At 35.6% G+C, this 23,856-nt stretch overlaps 2 protein-coding genes across 4 annotated transcripts in view; one reads left to right on the top strand and one right to left on the bottom strand.

Moving 5' to 3' along the window:
• Positions 1-23,856, top strand: part of LOC120776517 (kelch-like protein 5) — a 69,527-nt gene that overhangs the window by 35,590 nt on the left and 10,081 nt on the right. The gene's annotated exons all lie outside the window — the stretch shown is intronic.
• Positions 21,932-23,840, bottom strand: LOC120776521 (kelch-like protein 3). 2 transcript variants are annotated; one of them, XM_040107246.1, is made up of 5 exons: positions 23,700-23,840; positions 23,328-23,626; positions 22,781-22,985; positions 22,235-22,318; positions 21,932-22,164 (listed from the first exon to the last, which is right to left on the bottom strand). In XM_040107246.1, exons 1-5 carry the CDS (start codon positions 23,772-23,774, stop codon positions 21,952-21,954), a joined length of 876 nt encoding a protein of 291 aa, XP_039963180.1. In that variant the 5' UTR covers positions 23,775-23,840; the 3' UTR covers positions 21,932-21,951. The 2 variants fall into 2 exon arrangements, with proteins under 2 accessions (XP_039963180.1, XP_039963181.1); XM_040107247.1 differs by having other exon boundaries at positions 23,328-23,623.

The following is a 23,856-nucleotide window of genomic DNA, read 5'->3' as shown; positions in this document are numbered from 1 at the left end:
ATGTCAAAATTTAATATAACTCATAAATACAAAATTTATGTTTCAAATAATAAGTATTTGTTCAAGATTCATGTTTGTAGGAATCATTTAAATATTTGCCTACAATTTTAAATAGATTCTTTTTCAAAAATAATACAATTGCTAAATATTTGTAATAGTAGAAAAGAACTGCAACCAAATACGCGGTGCAATGGATTATAACTGGCTCAGTAATCAGTCGTTGAGTATGTATTATACCACGTGCATCCCGAAAGACTAATGTCATAACTTTTCCAGCCGACTTTTTCGTCTTTCCACGCCTGAGAACCGGTTCATCATGTGCAGTTCACTAGAATGACAGTCGATTGGACTCCAGTGGCAAATGATGGAGCTATGTTTCTTTTGTCACACACCGACGCAAAAATTCGGGTTTCTTACAATTAAAGAGCCCTCAAATACTTCTCAGAATCAGTTATTCGTTGTTTTTATTGGATTATGAACTTGCGAGGCACCCACGTTGCACTTAGCTTTCGAATCTTTAGAGCATCATTGTCCTCGGTGCTCAATTCGCCTGTTTCCAGCTTAGCTAATGTCTTTTCAACGGTGGATTTCCCTGAGCCAAAATTCAACAGTATTTTCCACAAAAAATAAATGCTTTATTAACACACGAAATGTTTTATGATCAATTTTTTTGTAAAGTAACTTGTAAGTTGCTTCACAAAAATGCTATACTCGTATGTATGTATTAACTTACTATTGTGATAATCCAACTAATCGAAATCATATAGATGGTAGTAGTAGTATTACCTACGTATCAGCCACAGTGAAGCGTGGACGGGTCCTCTAGTATGTACTAATAACGAAGAAAGGCACCCGGAAATTGTAATTAAATTCTCCGCGTAAATGATATTTCAAAAAACTGTATTCAGTAAACATCAGCGTGATTTGTCAACCAGTTTGTTTACAACAGCTGCTTAAGTCGGTACACCTCAGTAGTGCGTTGCGATTTATCCAATGTATAAAAATATCGGACAACGAATTTATCTAAAATTTTATAATTTATAATTTTATAATCGGGAAAATATTAAGTTTGATGCAAACACACAAGCCTACAAGTGGTACAAATCATTCCAACTTGGTCAAGAGACCGTTGAAGATATGCCCGTTCTGGACGACTTTCGACCTTTACAACTAATGAAAATATAAATCAAAGGGAATGGCGTTTGAAAATCTTCAGATTATTATTAGTGAGATGGAAAGAGAACTCCACATTTTTGGCGAATCCGTTCGAAAGATTTTGGTGGATATTTTGGATATAAAACGCGTTCTTGCTCGACTCGCCTCGATAAAGCTGTTTTTTCCAAAAAGAGTCTTGTAAACAGGTCTCTTTGAACATACTTGATCGTGCGAATTCCGATTCCACATTCATGTAGAGCAATATAACTGGTAATGAGACATGGGTTTGTGAGTTTGACAAGCAAACAAGTCAACAATCATTGGAATGGGATTCGTTTGCAGTCAATCGAAGAGATAAAACAAAATTCGCTGAAGGAGCTGAAGGCTATTCCAAAAACTGCATATGAAAAGTGTTTCGGGGACTGGAAAAATCATTGGCTTAAGCATATCCCTGGTAGGGATTACTTTGAAGGCGACAAAATAAATATTGATTATTAAGTAAATATTTTGCTTTTTATTTGTATTTGGCTTTTATACTAAGCTTGTCTCGAAGTTTGTAACACCCAGAAGGAAGCGTCGGAGACCCTATAAAGTATATATATAAATAATCAGTATGTTGAGCTGAGTCGATTTAGCCATGCCCGTCTATCCGTCTGTCTGTATATATACAAACTAGTCCCTCAGTTTTTCAGAGATAGTTTTGAAATTTTGTAAATGTCATTTTCTCTTCAAGAAGGTGCTCATTTGTCGGAACTGCCGATATCGGACCACTATAACATATAGCTGCCATACAAACTGAACGATCGGAATCAAGTTCTTGTATTGAAAACTTCCACATGTGACAATTTATCTTCACAAAAGTTGGCACAGGTTTTTTTCTAAATAAGATAATAATGTAATCTCCGAAAAAATTGTTCAGATCGGTTATCTATAGCACATAACTGCCATACAAACTGAATGATCGGAATCAAATGCTTGCTTGGGAAATTTCCTCATATATCTTCACGAAATTTGGTATGAGTTATTGTTTTTAGAAATTTTCACATTTGGCGTGGTATCTTCATGAAATTTGACATGGATTACTGCTTAAGGTAGTAACATAATCTCCGACAAAATTTTTCAGATCGGATTACCATAGCACATAGCTTCCATACAAACTGGACACATAGATACTAAAAGAAATGCACATGTGAAGGGTATATTAGCTTCGGTGTAGCCGAAGTTAACGTTTTTTCTTGGCAAGCTTGGTTGAATTAGAATAAATAGTTTCTGAGATATGTTCATTAAGCATCCACTTTTTAAAAATTCTCCCTTCACAACTATACCTCTTATTAAATAACGGGTTTGGCCCGATTCCACCTATCTGCAATACCAGCCTCCTTAGTTGCCGAGGAAGACAGGTATTCCAGATTAATTTTCACTCAAGTTACAGGTTGCAAGAACGTAGTATTTTATAATATAAGGGCATAAACTTTGCGGACGATCCGAGCCCAGCTGCTCCTTATTTATTTTATAAAGTTTCTACAACAGGGAAAACAGAAATACTATTTTAAATTTACATTCTGAGAAAAACTATTTTTATTTAATGCTGATTTCTACAGAAAATGTTTTTCACTTTTTACTACTTTTCTATAAAAAGTAATGAGTTGATTTTCAACATTTTCATATTTTCCTCCATAAAACTTGAACACGGAAATGTTATCATGCCTCACTGGCAACATTTATACCCTAGCAATATGTTGTTATAACGTAGAATAGTTTTATTCACTTAACTGTTGTGTTGTGTTGTGTGTATTAGCTAGTCTAGTAAGATAAAGAATTGAAAATATGGGTCATTCCATTTAAAAGTTGCGTCCAAAAAGTTTTTTAATGCATAACAATTTTTTTTTTTGTAAATATTTTACTCAAGATGAGAAATTTTGGAGTTAAGAGTTTTTAAAATTTCAACGCTCGAAAAAAGTGAGTAAAGTTATGAGTTGGCAGTTTGAAATCCATAATATAAGAGGCAACCTACATTTGCATGCTTGGTTCCATTACAAAATATTTTGCTTCGTATCTAAGTTCGTTTAGATATATTAAAATTAAGCTAATTAACTCAAATGATATATTCATATGTCACATCAGATCAGCCGAAGAGGTCAAACTTAATACAGTATTGTGTTTATGAAGAAAACTTTAACTAGAAGGATGAAAATAGTTATCTTAAGAATATGGGGTTTAACCACTGTTGGGACGTTGTAGCACTTTTTGTAGTTTTCAACATGAGGAGAAGGCGTGGTCATCGTCTGATTTCAAGTATTTTCAAGTGTACCAAAAGGCACTAGAACGACTTTCACTGAGGATGTTTGGTTGAAATAGCTTAAGCGTTTGGCGTAATATGTTAATTAGGTTGATTTTAATATTAATTACTCGCACATGATGCAAAATATAGTATTGAAACTTAGTGAGTACATCGTCTATATTTTAATGTCATTAGATACCAACTATGATTGTAATCATATCCCCGTATCATTGAATATTGAATGTTTCATTCTTTCGCAACATTCCTTCCTAAAAAGTTTAGTCAATACCTGAAAGTATTTCGCCGGGTTTATGAAATGTTCGATTACAACCGAGCTTAGCCTTTCCTTACTTGTTTTTGTATTGCTGTCAGTGAAAGCGTTGTGGCGTGTAGGTAACTGGTAACAGGTAACGGCTGCTTTAGTGGCTGGACTGTCCAGTTTTATGCAAAATAAACCCAATTATACGCTAAGTAAAATACCACTAACACTTGCAAAGGCATAAAGCAAAGAACATATACAATTTTTTTAGTAATTGTGAAGAGCTAATAGCTTACGATTGCTACCGGCACTGTTCAGTAATATACTCTACTATAAAAACAAGAAGAAACGTTAACTTCGGTTGCACCGAAGCTAAATACCCTTCACAGGTGCATTCCTGTTAGTAACTATGTGTTCAGTTTGTATGGAAGCTATATGTTATATGTCAACCGATCTGATCAATTTCTTCGGAGATTACATTGTTGCTTTAGGAAATAATATATACCAAATTTCGTGAATATATCTTTTCAAATGTGAAAGTTGTCCATACAAGAACTTGATTCCGATCGTTCAGTTTGTATGGCAGCTATATGTTATAGTGGTCCAATATCGGCCGTTCCGACAAATGAGCAGCTTCTTGAAGAGAAAATGACGTTTGCAAAATTTCAAAACGATATCTTAAAAACTGAGGAACTAGTTCGCATATATACAGACAGACGGACGGACAGATGGATAGACAGCCAGACGGACATGGCTAAATCGTCTCAGCTCGACATACTGATCATTTATATATAATACTTTATAGGGTCTCCGACGATTCCTTCTGGGTGTTACAAACTTCGTGACAAACTTAATATACCCTGTTCAGGGTATAATAAAACTGTATACTCGTTTTCCAGCATAAGCAAAATCAAACAAAGCTCTGACGCTAGAGCCTGGTATATATTTTGTGTGTCCGTTCCCTTAATGGAATTACACTGTGGTATGTATTATATGTGTATAATTACGTGTGCCTAAACATATGTGATGTTTACATGAACAGCAGTGTTGTGTCAGCCATGACCATGTCTAAAAATTACAGGGCTGCTTAATGTCCAGCAAAATTTAGTAGTGAACAGCAACAGCACAGACAAATGCATTTTAAATTGGTCTGGTGTACTCGAATATTTTACAATACTCAATGTTTCATAAAGTCAACTTTAATGTCAGAAAGCTTTCGGTTTTTCTTCATTTTTCTCCAGTTCTGATAGTAAGAACTGGTTCGGTACAAAATTTTTTAAATAATTATTTTATATGTTTTTAATATATTTAGACAATTCTAACTGGTTTCCCTGAAATCAGGTGTTTATTAAACTTAAAAGCGTTGACGACTTGCACGGTGTAAGCTTTAGCTCGGATTAAACTCAATCTCCATCTCAAATTGCGCTTTGATATTATTTACAGATGACGTAGCTTTGTTATAGCCAATTGTGGGGCATATGTTAAGGCTAAGGAGTTCAGAGCACATAAAAAATGTATATAACGATGTTTTATTGAGACTTTGTAAAGATTTTGGCTGACTTTGAAATAAATACAAGTATGAGTAGAATATTAGGATGGACAAATCCTTTATGCTAATTTGAACATTATTATTGTGTTAACACGACAACATCTTCAGGGACAGCACACACTAATCACCATAAGTGTGAAGCGTATACTATATGTGACCTAGTCTACGGAAAGGGGGCTTAGGTGTCAAAAAAAGGAGAACAATTAATGAGATAACGAGAAACTGACGATTATTTTTAACAGCTTTTCCCAGAAAACTAGTTTTCGCACGTTAGCTCCCTTTTCGTAGACCAGGTCACATATATATTTTGTAAGAGATATTGCCCAGCATGAACATATGAACACACACGGGTCCGATTTAACTCAGCCTATGAAGATTACAAATTTGTAATAATTTCAGTGCAAATTAGATGCTTCGTTGAACTTGCGGGTAATTTTGCCATAAATGTTGTGAAGTGTGCAAGATTCACGTTTAAACCAGAATAATTTTTTATATGCATATTTGTATATAAACCATGAATACTTGAAATCTGTATGTGTGTTAACCACTAAGCATTTTGTTGAAAAGAAATAAAATGTGTGTTGGTTTTGCCACGGTTTATTAAATCAAGTGAAAAGACTCAGCACAACACAGTTCTAAATATATTAGCACATTTGTATGCATAATAGAAAATTAAATTTTGTTCATTTATTTGCAAGTTCCAAATTGAATTAAATTTGGTACGCACTTATTTTTATTCATATCTGCTTGCAAGTGGCATGAGCTTCCAACACCAGCACTTATGATTAAATCACGTTCGCTCTCTATGTCGTAATTTTCTCATATAATGATCAATGCTTACACCTCGTCATCATTTCTTCCCATTCAAGTAATTGTTTCGAGCAAAACCGATTAGCTAATTAAATTTCAGAAATTCATAGGAAGTAAAGAAGAGCTCAGTTGCAGAAGAGTGTGTGCAAATGAGACCATTGAACTGAGCATTTGATATACTATCGTGGGTTGGGTAGTTGGTTGAAAAGAGAGGCGCATAGGTGTCGGACCATATGCGGCCGCAGTTAGACCATCTTTAGGGTCATTGTGTCCACGGCAGGTAACCAATTTAAGCCATATACAACAATTTTGTAGATAACAAGTTGTTCAAGGTTTCGTCGTTCGATAAGAGAGGACTCTTCATACGAACGCATGTGAAGTTTCAATTCAATCTGTCAATTCATTCTTTGTTTACAAGCCATTTAGTATCGCCGTGTCACAGTTTTTTTACAATGAAAAAAATTTAATATCGTGCAGTGCTAAAATTCTTAATTTTGGAAGGTGTAGCACCAAAAGAAATTCACGAACGATTGTTTAAAGTGTATAATGAGTGTTCACCTACAATTAGAATAGTAGAAAGATGGGTTGCTGAATTAAAACGTGGTCGTACAAGCCTTGTAGATGATCCACGTGAAGGACGACAAAAAAGCGCATCAACACCAGAAATCATAGCCAAAATACAGGATATGGTTTTGGAAGATCGTCGATTGACTGAGAGAGATTTAGTAGAGGCTTTACACATCTCATTTGGCAGTGTGAGCCATATTTTAAGTGCAGTTTTAGGTTTTTAAAAGCTGTGTGCACAATGGGTGCCGTATTCTCTAACAATGGAATAAAAACACATTCGAATGCGACTTTCTTAGCAACATTTGGAGCATTTTAAAAAGGATAAAGTTAATTTTGTGCATAGATTCTTCACTATGGATGAGACTTGGGTCTATCACCATGATTCTGAATCAAAAAAGAGTGATGTGAACCTGGTTGTTCAGTTTCGTGTCCGGAAATCGACCAAGAAGGTTACGGCATCAGTTTTTGGGATGCGAGAGGAATTTTGTTTGTGGATTACTTGCAAACTGGTACAACAGTTAATTCTGAATATTGCTGTCTTTTGCACCAGTTCAAGACAAAAAGTCGTCAGAAAAGAAACAGTTTGCAGAAGAAAAAATCTTTTTTCATCAGGACAATACACCGTGTCACAAGAGCATTTTGTCATTGACTAAAATCCATGAATTAAAGTTTGAATTGTTGAAACATCCCCCGTATTCACCAGATTTGGCCCGCAACGACTTCCATTTATTTCCAGAACTGAGACTTTCCATTGTTTTGGTTGTTGCGCAAAACAACAACACATCCTCTTCATAATATTTCGTAAATATCTTGTGTAATTTTCGTGCCATTAGTCTTAAGTGAAGGAGCGGAAAATGAACAAGCAAATATGCAGTGCCGGGGCCAGAGAGGGGATACTTTTCCATCTAACATATTTTTATTGTTAATATTACTTCGTAAATTCTTTTGAATTTGAATTAAAATATCCGATTTTTGAGGTTGGGGGGTTGACACCCAAAACTTTCACCGTGGATCCGTCACTGAATGTATGTACTTAAAAATAATTTATTTATTTATTATATTTATAATTTTGCGAGGAAAAGATTATACTTGTACAGTATAATGGAGAAATCTTCGCTAATATGAAAATACCTTGAATTTGATCCAGAGAAAGTAAAAATAAATGTAGTTATTGATTATATAATAAGGCATAGATAACTAAAATTGGTTCAGAAATAAACAAGATTTTAACGCGACACTGTTTTTTGAAAAAAATGACTTATTGTGGAACCAAAATGTGGAAATGATCTTTCAAAATGGTTTTCAATCCAATTCCCTTATTTTATTAACGTGTGACAAACAATTATCACCGAAGGCTTTTTCCAACATTGTGAACCTTTCGGCACCAGGAATTCGATTCCGCTCGCAAAATCTAATGGAGCTTCTCTGTTAAATTATTTGACTCATCGTAAAAACCGAACGAATGCACTTTATGTACTTCAGAAAGACAGGAGTATACTAAACACTAATGATTACTTTGATGTGAGTTTTTCACATCATTCGGGTGACTTTATACCGCATATATCGCCCAATATGGGAGTTATCTTTATAGGATTGAGAGAACGTGTTTTTCAGGTGAAAAGTTATCCTGAAATCTTTTTAACTAACAGGATTTATGTACCAAAAGGTACTTCCCTAACTTTAATCCTTTGAAGTTGCAAGAGAATGCAATATTCGGCTATACCGGAACGTAGCTCTTCCTTGCTTGCTTTTGTAGAAATGGACATGTGTTAGCTCGTCTTTGATTTTTTGTTAATTAGTTTATAACTTAGGCAATGAACGCACAAAAGAGATAAAAGAAAAAATAAAACACTCACGCCATCTAGGGCAAGGCCAATTGCAAAATTGAGTTATTGGCAGAGCCGTCGATGCATGAAAATGTAATTTGTCATTTGAATACCGGATATTGTCGTCTGCTAAATTGTGCTAATGGTCTATATAGCAATGACACAAATTTGCCGAAAATGAGTAAATCAACACACTCAAATAATCAAATAAAGTTTTTCTTGTACATTTTCCTTTTTAACAAAGCGATACTAGATGGTTTAAAAATAAACGGATTCATATATTGCGCCTCAACTTTAAGGGCGCTACATCCAATTTATGGTCGTTATAATCGTCCTTTCAGATCAACAACTGAGCGTCTAATGAAAGTATCTAGTAGAAAAATTAATGAGACAAAGAAGTGCCCGTAGTGTCGAGAATATTGCTGCCGCTAGCGCATCAATTGAGGAAAACCCAAATCAATGACGTGTGATAGCATCCTTCTCAAGCGTTAGGCATCTCTGTGAAATCGTTGTGGCGAAAAGATCAAATTGACACAAGAACTGAAGCCGCTTGACCACCAGAATCGTCGCATGTTTGTGAATTAGGCTGAGCAGCAACTTGAAAATTATCCGGATTTTTATCGAAAAATCATCTTCAGCGATAAGGCTTATTTCTGGCTGAATGACTTCGTCAATAAGCAAAATATGCGTTATTGGTTAGGCAGAAATCCATACGTACGCCATGAATCACCATTGCATCCCGAAAATGTTATTGTTTAGTGCGGTTTATATGCCGGCAGCGTCATTGGGTCGTACTTCTTCCGTGATGATAAAGACCGGCATGTTACAGTCAGTGGAAATGGCCGCCGAGTTATGCTTGAAAACCGTCGAAAATTGGATTCAGCGTCTGGGATTCTTCCAGCGTGCCCGTGGTGATCATGCCAAAGAAATCGGGTTACATACATAAAGCCATCAAATGTACTTTCACAGAAATAAAGAATTTCATTGACATCCCAAACCGTGTTTGTTTTGTAGCGCTCTTACTGAATACCCATACATTAAACCGAAGCAAAGAGTACCTTCCTTGGAACACCATGTTAATCTCATCAGCTCTTTACTTTATGCACAATAGACCTAAGGTCGCGGTGCATTTTTCATTTATAAATATACTTTGGTCGTCCTCGCGTGGTTAGTACTAATGAAGCCATGAAAACTATTTCCACATGCTTTCGAAGAAATCCCTTTAGACCTTAAGCTTCTGTCAAGCGAATTAGATGTATCGACCAAATCAATGCCAAGACTTTTCAGTATTCTTTTTACAGATAAAAAATGTTCACTGATTAGTAAGTTTTTAAAAAGCAAAAAAGGCAAAGTTTACGCAAAAAAATATTATTACAAGCATTCAAAATAGGCATCATCCTGCTAATTTATTGGTTTAGTGTTGAGCGTCCTGTAAAGGCGTTAAAACTCTTAAATTCTAGACTTAGAACTGGGGAAAAAGTGTATCAAATGGATGATTTAGAAGGATGATAAGGTAACACTCTCTTAGATAGAGAGCATTATCCAGCAAGATCCTGCTCTCGCATACAAAGTAAAAACCACTCAGCAGTGGCTTGATAGCAATATTTTTGGTTTCTTAGCTCCAAATGTTTGGCCGACTGGAAGTACAGATTTGAATCCAGCGTGGTCTGTCGAAAATGTTACAGAAATTTTTGTAACAGACCTCATGACAGTAGCAAGAATATTGACAAGTTCGTGTATTACCGAAAAAGGATGTAAAGCGTCCACAATTTGTCCTAAAAACGAGACCCTTCAGTACACACCTACCGTTGTATAAATATTTACAATAACTGTAAATAAACGTCTGGCAAGCCGCAGAATGGGAGAAAGAACAGACTATACAAGGCACTACAAAAAAGCGGCAGTACACTCAGGTGGAATTGCAAAAAGCTAAATGCGGTTCCCCTCCATCCTGTTCGAGAATTTCCCACTTTGTGTGTAAAATACTGATCAAATGTCAATTGATAATTTCTCAGTTATTTCGCTCTATATTAATCTCACACTAAATAGTCAAAATGCGTTTAAACTTTTTCAATAATTTTTCGTAACTCTCTCTATATTTAAAATGAACCAAAGAAACTCTATCTTCCTGCAAAGCAGATAATTTGATAATTTGAAATCCTTGTACTGACATTATTTGTATGTGCCATTCCATGAGGCATTTTGCACAATTTCAACACGAACCCATAATTGAATTGATTTCATTCGACATGCTGCAATAATGAAAGAATGCTGTTCGAAATCACTGCTTTGTAAATACCAGAAATAAGCTTCCTTTAAAGCTTTCGTGAATGGTGAATATTGTAAAGCATAAAATAACTCACTTATGTCACGGATTGAATTTCCGTTAAGGCACTCGTGCTGCAGCTTCGCCAATCCATGCATGTTTTTGCAAAAAAACACACTTACATGTAATATAAGATTGATAAACGAAGAGAAAGGAAGTGAAAATCGATTTTCTTGAGATAAAAGCTGTTCGAAGATCATCGTTCAATGTAGAATAAATACATAAAATGAGTGGGAAGAATCTACAGGTAATTCTTTAAAATAGTTTGTTTACTATTACAATACGGCGATTTAAAGACGTTACAAATTTTAGCAGGCCTTTGAAAATATAGAGCATACATATCGCAGTTAATTGTGAATCAATAAATGGTCAAAAAGCTATAAAACAGTTGTAATTGACATTATTTAGAAGTATGAAATCTGGCAGCTTTTTAACTCAAGGGATGTATGATTAAGTAGGTTAAGAGCTCGAACAGGAATATGACTTAGAAAACGCTGATGCGTGTGGCATCGAAACATCCAATATACCAATTAAAATCGATCATAAGAATCTCACAAATCGACAAAGCGCTTTGAGCCTAACACAGATTTGTTGAGACAGCTAATGCCATTTACGGCTATGTTTCCTGGTTCGCAGAAGGTAAGATTGCTGATATGTTTCTACCTCAGTATTGCAAAGGCTGGACAATGGAAGCGAAGTTGCTTGAATGTTTGCATCTCACTCTAATCCATTTAACTTTAACAACTTGCGTCCGATAATATTTTTAGCTTTACAGCATGAATTTCACAATGTTGTACAATGTCAAGTAGCTCAGTAAACTTTTTGCGTTCTATTCTAGACTGAAAGAATCTTGCAGTGGCACAAAAGGCTCTGTATGAGACCCTCTTGATTTTCTTTAACTTCAACTTATAGATAACTAGAGGACCCGCCCACGTTTTACTGTGGCTGATACATACTTAGGTAGTACTACTAATACCATCTATATGATTTCTATTGGTTAGATTATAAGTACAGATATCCTTCGAATAACACGGTTAATTGGTTCCGTGTTAATCGAAATCGTGTTATTTGATACTAATAAATCATACAATTTTGGAAATACCGTTCCGTGCTATTTAAAACCGTGCAACTCGAAACTCGAGATCCATACAAATTTGTACATTTTGCCAGATCTTTTGCAATTTTAAATTGCCTGTCAAGATTCCCCCTCCAATAGTTAGCAGGCATGAAAAAAATGTTATAGCTACCCATAGATGTATTGAATCACCAAATTTATTACTTAAGAACGAACAACTCTGTTCTCTTTTTGTGTGAGAACCAATTGTGCAGCGTTGATTTAATTCACGATTTTTATCTCCGATGAAATATATTTGTAAAAATTGATGGTTAGCGTTGTTAAATTTTTCCCTATTCATTGAAAAAACCATCAAATATTCCATGCAATCACCTTAAATGTCGGCATAAATTGATCTCTTATAATTTTTGTAGCGCCGAAAGAAGTCATTTGAAAAGACGAATTGTACTCTTGTATATGATTTAAAAAATGTTTCGATTCTGGTGATGTCTCAAAAATTAATGATTGTAATGGTTTAGGAGGCGGTTTAAATTCCGGCAATTTTACTTTTCCGTTAGCGCAACACATTCCAGCCGTTTCACCCGAGAATTTAGCCGCTTCACAATGTGGGCATATAACATCCATCATTCCAATATATCCATGTACATTATAATCGATTGAAGGGTCGTAATCAAATGCAGCACGGAACATATCTTCCAAAACACGACGTCGTATTCGCGTAGGTCTTGCTGGATTTCTTGCATGATTAGCTTCTGCAAATCAATTTCGTGGACGTCGCACTGCACTTTGTGATACTCTTTGTGACAACACGCCCCGAGCATTTCGAGTACATCGACCTATGTTTGATTTTGGACGTGCCGGCATTTTCTTTAAAATAATTTCTTATATGATCACTTCGTTTGAAGCACACATAAAGTTTTCACTGAATAATTTTCAATAATTATTCTTTTAAAGAGCCGGAATAAAAAAGCAAGCGACCGAAATTGAACGATTCAAATAATTTACAAATCAAAATATTGAAATAAAAAGCAAAAAGGAATTGTATGAAAAGCCACTTTTTGGAAATTTCCAATTTTTCGACTTTTCCTTGTGAAAAGTATATGGGTTTTTATATCTAACCCTTTCCAGATCCACAGCGAACACTTTCTGATTTCATGAAGATTGGTTCCGCCGTTCTCGAGCGTTAGCGTTACTAACAAACAAACAATCATTTTTACTTCCATACATATGTATGTATGTAGGTACATATGTATATACATATGTATGTACATACAAAATAAAACGTTTGTAAGGGAAAAAGAAAAGGGCTGTTTTAGGGGTTTTGCGGCAACTTTCGTAATTTTTTCTTACATAAGAACCTTCTCCTAATAATAACAAATACAACAAAAAAAAAAATCAGCCAAATCGGTTCAGCCGTTTATGAGTGATGAAATTACAAAGAAAGTGGCATTGATTTATATATATATAGATTAGTCCTGCTTTATACAACATAAGGCGCCATTCTTAAGAGTTTTGTAGAACAAGTATATCCTTATATTAGGTATATGTGGGCTAGCAGAAGTAATGCCATGATTATATCCATTTTTGACACAATTATAGTCCGTTATCACAAAAATATTATCTCTGGATTTCAATACCAGACCGATTAGCGATGATTTCTGTAAAAAGTATGCTAAAAGCACTGACATATTTTGACAACGGTGTTCTTAAAGTTTGAACCAAATGTAAAAACTGTAACACTCCACACACTCCATTGCTCCGAACTTATACTCGTATCGGTGTATGAACATAACACTCCATAAAAGTGTGAATGAAATTAAGTAAACCTTTGACTTTGCAAACACCTCATAAGTATGGTATGCTACTATCGGGTGATTTTTTTGAGGTTAGGATTTTCATGCATTAGTATTTGACAGATCACGTGGGATTTCAGACATGGTGTCAAAGAGAAAGATGCTCAGTATGCTTTGACATTTCATCATGAATAGACTTACTAACGAGCAACGCTTGCAAATCATTGAATTTTATTACCAAAATCAGTGTTCGGTTCGAAATGTGTTTCGCGCTTTACGTCCGATTTATGGTCTACATAATCGACCAAGTGAGCAAACAATTTTGCTACGTAAATAAGCAAAATTGCCGCATTTGGGGTGAAGAGCAACCAGAAGCCGTTCAAGAACTGCCCATGCATCCCGAAAAATGCACTGTTTGGTGTGGTTTGTACGCTGGTGGAATCATTGGACCGTATTTTTTCAAAGATGCTGTTGGACGCAACGTTACGGTGAATGGCGATCGACTATCGTTCGATGCTAACAAACTTTTTGTTGCCAAAAATGGAAGAACTGAACTTGGTTGACATGTGGTTTCAACAAGATGGCGCTACATGCCACACAGCTCGCGATTCTATGGCCATTTTGAGGGAAAACTTCGGAGAACAATTCATCTCAAGAAATGGACCCGTAAGTTGGCCACCAAGATCATGCGATTTAACGCCTTTAGACTATTTTTTGTGGGGCTACGTCAAGTCTAAAGTCTACAGAAATAAGCCAGCAACTATTCCAGCTTTGGAAGACAACATTTCCGAAGAAATTCGGGCTATTCCGGCCGAAATGCTCGAAAAAGTTGCCCAAAATTGGACTTTCCGAATGGACCACCTAAGACGCAGCCGCGGTCAACATTTAAATGAAATTATCTTCAAAAAGTAAATGTCCGATGAGATTTTGCAAATTTTATGCGTTTTTTTTTTAAAAAAAGTTATCAAGCTCTTAAAAAATCACCCGATATATGCCACATGACAAATTAAAAATAAAAAAAAAACATAAAATAATTAAACTCATAAATTTATAGAAACAATGGAAGAAAAAACCTCTTCAAACTTTACCAATCACATCAACAAGTTTTTAATGAGACAGTTTATAAGAAACATTGCTTTATTAACAAAAGAGTATTGCCTAGATGGGAGGGGCTCTTAACTTTGTGTGAATCTATGCGATACTGCATCTACAATATTTGCACCGCTTCGTTCAGTTCCTACCTCGTGCTTAATTAATTTGGAAACGTGGTTTCGCTGAGTGAAGCCCCATCAAAATCAATGTTAAATGATAGTTTAATGGAAAGTCATGATTGGGTATGAGCAAAACAAAAAATTGTTTAAACCTTCTCTATTCTATCGCTCAATTTTTCATGGAAAATTTTTTCATATTTGAAATTTTAATCATAAGTGTCTGCAAGGAATAGTTTTTACAAATTAATATTCATGTTTGGAAGTCACATTATGGGCTAAGTGGTGGAGGTCCCTAGAAAACATCGCGCTCGCAATGAAGATATCTTTTTGATGGATATCATATATCTATATGTTATGATGTGTATTATTTGTGAATTATTTTCCACAATATCTTGATTTTCTGTCAACTTTCTGATAACCATTGGGAGTCTAATGGAAATCAATCACATTAAAGCAATGAAAAGCACTGAAGGGGCTTAGTTCGGGTACAGCCTAACATACTCTTGAAAAAATCAAAGATTGGCAAATTCCTTCAGGTGGTGGCAAACATTTGTGATAAAATACGTATAATATTAATTCTTAAACTTAGTTTTAGCTAAAATTATATGAAAAAAGATTTTCAAATGAGTAACATGTGTGGGATATTAATTCGTCCGAAGAGGTTAAATTTAGTACATTATATTGAATTAACGTGCAAAAAGTCAACGTGCATTGAAATGCTTTATATTAGGGATATGAAGTTCATCATTCATTGCAAGGTTAAATAAAATTACCTCTTCAGTCCCTATATCTTATATCTCTTGATCATTCCTAGGGGGCATGGGATTATCTCCGCCTCGGATTCGTTTAGAGAGGCTCTTGTCTTGGCCAACTCGTCTGCTTTTCGTTGCCGAAAATATTCCTATGACTAGCAAACCAAATTATAAGCAAGATAAATTGACCTAACACTGAACTTTAGGCCTTTCAAAATTTTTGGGTCACGTTGAAATTATTCTTTGACGACGACAAGACAGGCAGCTTTCTGTATTCTCCCGTAGTTATGCAGTGGAATTCATAAGCCTTCTCTATGCCCAGTGTTACCGCAGAGTATACCCTCGTCGATATTCTGCAGTATATTTGGGACCCGTCGGTATAGATTGAGATAGTATCTCTCCTACTAAACATATTCTTCGTTTACATTTGGATGTTATTTTCGGCTAGAAATAACTATGGAAATCCATCCTTGGGAGGATATAGTATGATATTTTTATTTTTGTTTTGAGTTGGTTCATGATATCGCAATGTCTATAACTTTTTATCTTCCTACTATCTATCTTGTTGATCCTTATAGCAGAAAATGCTTCTGCTTTCCGTATGAAAACATCTATGAGCTGTTGATGCAAGACTATATTGAGCGCATCAATCGGATATGACTTAATGGCATCGGTAAACCTTACAGACTGCTCTCTGTATTCCATTTAATTTTCTGATATTATAATGTTAGCACATATGTATGTATGTCTATAGATTTTTGAACTTCCGCTTGACTTTACACTTAATCTCAATGAAATTCACTCGCTCCCATTTTGACAAATGAGCGACAAGTTTCTAATTGTAAATAAACAATGCTTTACGTCTTTTATGCATCAAATTGTTTTGCTAAATGGTTAGAAAGTTTAATTAAGGTTATTTATTTCAATTACATAAGTTGTCATTATGGATATAAAAATATATTTGCAATAAATTTGATATATCCTACACAGTTACGCAAAGTGTTAACATGATTTATTTTATTGCACTGAATCTTTTAAATAAACCGAGCAAAATAATGATTTAACGAGAAATTAATGAATTTCATTAAGAGTTTTTAAAAAGTGTAATTATCATTGAATTAGCTGCCTCCCTTGAGCCACGTTTGTGTGTGTAGCTCGTCGTATAAGTAACATAATTACCGGAAAATGGTTTGCTAACTAACCATTAAGGGATTATCTAATTGGATACTATAGAAACGAAAGAAGGGAGAAAAGCTGTTTCAATGTTAATCAGCGTTCACTCCCACTTACATTTACCCATATGAACGCTTTAGTCTATTTAAAAAGTGCACGCATAATTCATATATTTATTTTGCTTAGGGTAATTCCTGGAGGGAAAGCTGGTAAACCAGCTGTTGAAGCATGTGTTTGACATTAAAGTGTGTGAACTTTGGCAGGTTACCATGGAAAGCCTCACACTCGAACAAAGAAGGCTCATCTAGCTTAACGAATACGTAATAAGACAAATTGCCGGACTTGGGGTAAGAAGAATTTTAAGCATATCCCTTGCAGATCCGAAAGAGTTGCTGTGTGAGCACATCAAGCGGTGTATGTTGACAAAACAGCTAAGTTTCTGAGTGGTGCAAGATTAATATGCTGCTTGAGTAGGTGTTTGGAAATTATACTATAATTTGACTATTGATGCTTGAGTCCTAAGGTACTCAAAAGTGAGCTAGAATGCAGGAATATTAGAATATAATAAATTGAGCAAAGTATATACAGTTATTTTTGCTTATAGACTAGCATACCACCTCCTCTGAAACTTTTACTGAAATAATGTGATTTGCGATAGCGAAGGAATCTCTTATAAGGTATCTGAAGTAGAAAGAAACACTTTCGGTAAAAGAAATTAACCTTCTGAATTTTTTATGAAGCATTGTAAATCTCTAATGCCGTCAGATTCAATTCCATTACCGTAACCAAAACACGAACAACTTGAACCATTACTTTTGTCATAACGGTTAGTTACTCGTATTCTATGACGTAATCTTTTTGACGCCTTCTACGTAATCCTAAATATTGCGTATACAAGAAGGATGCAGATAGACGGGCCTCATGCCAACAAAAGTAAACACAATTTTCTCTAATTGAAGCTACAACTCTATAGGGTAGAAAAGACAAGTAAATAAAATATATTTCTGGCTTAGAATTAATAGATGATGAATCCTATAATTTCAGTTAAATATCATTAAAATGGACATGATTGTATTTAATCTTTTAATATGAATTTTATTTTTGTTTTCAACATATCGTTTTTTCTGAAGGTTAGTCGAAGTGAATAATTTTTGGAATGCATGTATGATTTCTATTCTCGTGAATTCTTGGTATTTTATCTAGTGGTTTCAATAAAGCTTTTAAGAAAGAAAAATATGCTCCGCTTAACGAATACTCGCAAGTAGCAATTATCCTTCAAGGGAAAATTAAGGAAATATGCCGATCACATGACATGACCCAACAGTTAATTACACTGGTTAACAAAGTTTTTTTCTCATATAAAATTTTGAATGTACTAGGGCCACTAAATAATAATATGCGAATAAATAAAAACAAGTGAGGAACGGCTAAGTTCGGATGCAACCGAACATTTCATACTCTTGCAACTTGCAAGAATTATGATGTAAAATGTGAACCAGAGGATCGAAATCCAAGCAATCTATATAAATAAAAATGAATACCAAAAATGTATGTATGTACGCGCATAACTCAATAACGCCTGGACCAATTTGGCCAATTCTTTTTCTTAAATGTTTGTTGAAGTTCAAAGATGGTTTTTACGGCGAGAAAAATTTGAATAGTTTCCGGAAAACCGTTGTTAGTAACACTAAGAGAACGGTTGAACCAATCTTAATGAAATTTTTAAAGGTTGTTTGTTGTGGATCGGGAAAGGTTTAGAAACAAAATACCTTATACTTTTCATGAGGAGAAGTCGGAAAATTGGACAATTCCAAAAAGTAACATTTTCCATACATATTTTTTTAAATTTTTGTTTGTTTTGTTTTTCAATATTTTGATTTGTAAATTATTTGAATCGTTCAATTGCGGTCGCTTGCTTTTTTATTCCGGCTATCCAAAGGAAAAATTATTCAGTGAAAACTTTCTGTGTGTTTCAAACGAAGTGATCAATTGCATACTGAAATTTGCTACGAAGCCACGAAGAGGTCGCGCTAATATTTGTCGGCGTTCTTTTTGCCATCAACGTATGGCAGCCCAAAGAAAGGCAAGAAGTACTCCCAAAATGCGATTATATACGTGCGGAATTATGGATCGCGGTCAATCAGCTAGCGATCGTAACGATATCACAACACGACTTTTTAAACAATAGCTGCGATGTTTGATGGTCTTTATCTTGAAGCAACCTATGGTATATGTACATATGTATATGGTGCTGTTAGATGCTGAATATATTCTGTTGAGTAGCAAAAAAGAGGTTTGCCGCTCGCACACATTCTTCTTTGGATGCGGATGGTGATTACACCAGATCAAATTGATGAAATCATTTCAGCGGAAATTCCTGATTCAGAGATAGATCCAGAATTATACGAAGTAGTGAAAACCAATATGATTCATGGACCTTGCGAACCTTACAATCCCACTTTGGTTTGTATGTTTGACAGTAAATGCACGAAACACTACTCATGTGCTTTTCTTCCGGAAACGGGAATGGGAAATGATGGATATTAACTGTATCGGCGTCACTCACCAGACGACAATGGCAGAACATTTAGCATTTAAAGGCGTGAATATCGACGTCAACAACACATCGAAGTTGACAACACATGGGTCGTACCATATTCGCCCCTTTTGTTTAATTCACATTCAAAACTCATGTCAATGTTGAATATTGCAGATTGGTGAAACCGATCAAATACGTTTGCAAGTACGTCACCAAAGAAAGCAACATAGCGGTTATTGGCCTTGAACGATATGAGATCAGCAGTATCCAATGGGTCGATATGTGAACTGCAATAAAGCACTTTGTAGGATATTTACTTTTGCAATTAATGAAAGTTTTCCGACTGTTGTGCGTCTCGCGGTTCAACTTCATTTAGGTCATTGCGTATTGTGAATGGTACAGTGTGTGCAACTTTTTGAGAAGCATGCCAGCAAGTGCATTTACTGGAATATGATAATCACTGGAAACAGACGAAGGACAATGCGATAGTTACTTCGCATGCCACTGAAGTTCGCATAATTTTCGCGAAGATCATTTCGACATATCCGCCTTCAAATTCGCGTTAATTATGGGATACGAAAAAATGACATTGCCCACGACATTTTACATTGTATTCGCTAAGAATTGGAAATGGGCAAATTTCCTTTGATATTTCCAGTGGTTTGATATCAATTTCACCTCCCTCTTGTCAATTCGCTTCAACGGAAGATGAATTCATCACCAATGTTAATCCGAACATTGGTCAAATTATCGTAACTACAATTGCTTGAGTGCACGAGCAATTTTAGCTGCCAAAATTACCGATGTTAGTGATTTAAACTGGAAGATTCAAAGTCAAGTTCCGGGAGGTTTGCGCTCATATAAATCGATCGATCGTCTTGACAAGGAAGACGAAACCGTAAATTATCCAGTGGAATTTCCAATTTCTTTGGAGAGGCTTGGTATGCCCCAGCATCATTTGCGTCTCAAAGTTGGATCTGTCATTATTATGTTCCACAATTTTCATGCGCCGAAACTGTGTAATGGAACCCGACTGATTGTGACGCAGTTATCGAACACAAGGGACAGCCATTTCAGTTCAAACGTATTCAATTACCAGGGAAAATTGCCTTTGCGTTGACAATCAACAGGACACAAGGAAATCGGGAAAAGCTATGTTTTTCACATGGCCAGATATATGTGGCGTGTTGACGAATTGGAAACCCATCTTCTCTGTATATTTACGCACCAGAACAGAAATCAAAAAATTATGCTTATTAAGTTGCGCTACATTAAAAAAAATGTAGAAAAATAGAAAAAAAAATCATTTTCGCGGGGTCAGCTAGTATTTAATATTTTCTTTCAAAAATTTTTTTGTGTACTCTTAAAACATGTATAAATATACCCTCAAATTTTTAAAACGATTGTTTGACTTCTTCTTAATTGGCGTAGACACCGCTTAAGCTTATCTCCGAATTAACAACCGCGCGCCAGTCGTTTCTTCTTCTCGCTACGTGGCGCCAATTGGATATTCCAAGCGAAGCCATGTCCTTCTCCACTTGGTCCTTCCAACAGAGTGGAGGTCTTCCTCTTCTTCTGCTTCCCCGGCGTGTACTGCGTCGAATACTTTTAGAGCTGGAGTGTTTTCATCCGTCCGGACAACATGACCTAGCCAGCGTAGCCACTGTCTTTGATTCGCTGAACTATGTCAATGTCGTCGTATATCTCGTACAGCTCGTCGTTCAATCGAATGCGATATTCGCCGTTGCCAATGCGCTTAGGACTATAAATCTTTCGCAAAACTTTTCTCTCGAAAACTCGCAACGTCCAAGACTCTGCACCATATAGCAGGACGGGAATTATGAGTGACTTATAGAGTTTGGTTTTTATTTGTCGAGAGAGGACTTTGCTTCTCAATTGCCTACTCAGTCCGAAGTAGCACCTGTTGGCAAGAGCAATCCTGCGTTGGATTTCCAGGCTGACATTGTTGGTGTCAACAGTGAAGATCCACTGCCCCACTGCACTCGTTCACTGCCAGACCCATTTGTTTTGCTTCCTTGTCCGATTGATTGACTAGTTTTTTTTTGATCCCCAAAAATGTCTTTTTTACGCTGTCACGCTAGGTGTGCCCCTTAAAAAACACCATGCCAAGTTTCATCAAAACATCTCAATTTTTACTCAAGTTACAGTTTGCACGGACGGACATACAGACATTCAACCTCGTCATCCTCATCATTTATATGTATATTCAACTCTTTATCTATCTCGCTTGGTTTTAGGTGATACGTATAACCGTTAGGTGAACAAAACTATAATACTATGTTCTTGTGAATATTCAGTGAAAAAAGTAAAAAGCTAAAACTATTTCGATTACTTTATCTTCATTTAATGTTATTTTTTCACCTTTCTATTACTATCGCAACAGTGATTGTTATAAGAGCACTCTTAATTTTTGTGTCCATCACCACGCTCTTAAGAGAGCTCTCTTGCTCTCTTACATATTTTTCGTAAATTCAAGTTAAGTGCGTTTAGGACCATTCCTTGCTTCCAAAAAATTATTTTTGTATAACATTAGTGATTTTTTACATTATATTTATTAGATAATAATAAAAGAATTTGTTAAATCGAAAAACCGACCAATAATTACATTATTTATTCACATAGACGACAGTAAGGATTCAGGCACAACAAAACAGTTACGCACTATACTTTCGGGTAATGAGCAACTTTCTACCCAACAGGAATTCTCTTCATCAAAGACTGATACACATGACTTGTCGGCAGATTTAGACTTGCCACCAAGAGCCCATAGTTTATTGTCCAGCGATACGCAACTCATCCAACCAGGACCAACTTCCAAAAAGCAAATCTGCGAAAAGTTTTCAAAAATATTCAGTTTGACCTCAAGCGATTGGCGAAAATCAACTTAATATATGTACCTGTGACCATGTGTCTAGCTGAGGATCGTAACGCTCAGCACCTCTACGGCTTAAAACATAAATGCGACCTTTATGTGCAGCTACCTGAAATATAAAAAGTAGCGATAAACGTTGTATTTATTTTTAATAGAGTTAAGAGGGCGACTAATTAAGTCAGTGACTATTTTCAATAAGACAATTTCGTTAATTTCTGTGGAAACGAAGTTACTTTTGCTGGTTTTGAAAACTTTAGGGAAGGCTGCAACGGAGAAATCAAATTGAATCTCTTATTATAGCGGCCGCACGTATTTCACAAATAAATTTGAAAAATCTAGACAGAATACGAATTCCGATTACGTTCATCCATCTTTAGTAAACGAAATCCAAAGAGGCGAATATTATTATATAAACACTTAAGTAAAGTTGTCATATACCGCTGTTGTAGTTGTTTTAACGGATTTATCTCATATACGTCATATACCTTTCTTTGACTCTTCCTCATTCTAACAAATCATGACTTGATGAACGTTCTACTAATATAAATAATTATATTTTAATCTAACTTACACAAGGTAAACTGTGACATTTTGTCATATCAGCGCAAGAAGTCCAAGTATTCGAATCCGGATTGTAGCATTCGACGGATTTTAAACCTCCATTGTTATTATAACCGCCCATTGCGTAAATTTTACCATTTGATGTTGCTGCACCTGCGTTATTTCGTCCAACAATTAAGCTGGTCACAAACACCCAACCATCGGAAGTCGTATATCTGGAAGCAATGAAAACAGAATGCATATCTATAAACTGAAGCGTCAAAATTGATATTTCGTCACGTTGCATAGTCTATTAAACAAACTTATAATTAATTTAATTAAGTCGTTGACAATCTCAAAGTGTTAGAGTTTTCTAAAGTCAGATTCAATCAGATTATAACATTTCACTGAATTCCCTCCTTCTTTCATGGCGAAGTACCTTATTTTGTTTATTATCCATACTACCCTAACACATTTAGTCTAAAGTGCTTTCACCGTTAAGCTTAAAGTTAACCAAAATTGTTAAAGCTCACAATCGCCATCGTTAGATAATTCGTTACAGATTTATATATATTTACCTTTCCACCGACGACAAATCCTTATTACCATCACAACCACCAATCGCGTAGATTTTATCATCTAATTCGACAACGCAGTGTCGACTTCTTGCTTTACTCATGGCGGGCAAATTTTGCCATGTCTTATTTCGTATATTCCAGCTGCGGACGACGTTAAGTGTGGCACTTTCCCAACCGCCAATAAATAATAAATGATCATCCTTTAAAATAGTTCTATATAGTTCGTAATCGATTTTTATACTCGCATATTCCTCCCATTTATCCTCAGTTTTGTTGTATTGCAGCAGCTTGGGATTCTGCTATTCCAAAAATATTGTAAGTACATTCATTTAATATTATCATTTTTGAATATAAGCCACAGTGTGCGTTTACCTCTGAGCAAAGCGCTAGAATTGTTTTCTCACCACAATTTGTAACACTGACACCACGTGGTTTTGTGAATAGCATATTTATCTTTGGCCGTGCTGTAGGCACTCCGATCCACGATAACGCCTTCAAGACCAGTAGCTCACATCCAGGTAACGGCTGT

This window comes from Bactrocera tryoni, chromosome 5 (assembly GCF_016617805.1).
Source record: "Bactrocera tryoni isolate S06 chromosome 5, CSIRO_BtryS06_freeze2, whole genome shotgun sequence".
NCBI classification, from domain to species: Eukaryota; Metazoa; Arthropoda; class Insecta; order Diptera; family Tephritidae; genus Bactrocera; species Bactrocera tryoni.
Note: the sequence above shows the minus strand (reverse complement) of the source record. Positions and strands in the feature narration are given on the sequence as shown.

Bases quoted from the DNA above. Each gene is read 5' to 3' on its own strand.
- LOC120776521 (XM_040107246.1), bottom strand. From the start codon at position 23,774: ATGCTATTCACAAAACCACGTGGTGTCAGTGTTACAAATTGTGGTGAG. The intron at 23,627-23,699 runs GTAAACGCACAC...TTTTTGGAATAG, and splicing joins TTCTAGCGCTTTGCTCAGAG to CAGAATCCCAAGCTGCTGCA. The intron at 22,986-23,327 runs GTAAATATATAT...CATTGCTTCCAG, and splicing joins GATTTGTCGTCGGTGGAAAG to ATATACGACTTCCGATGGTT.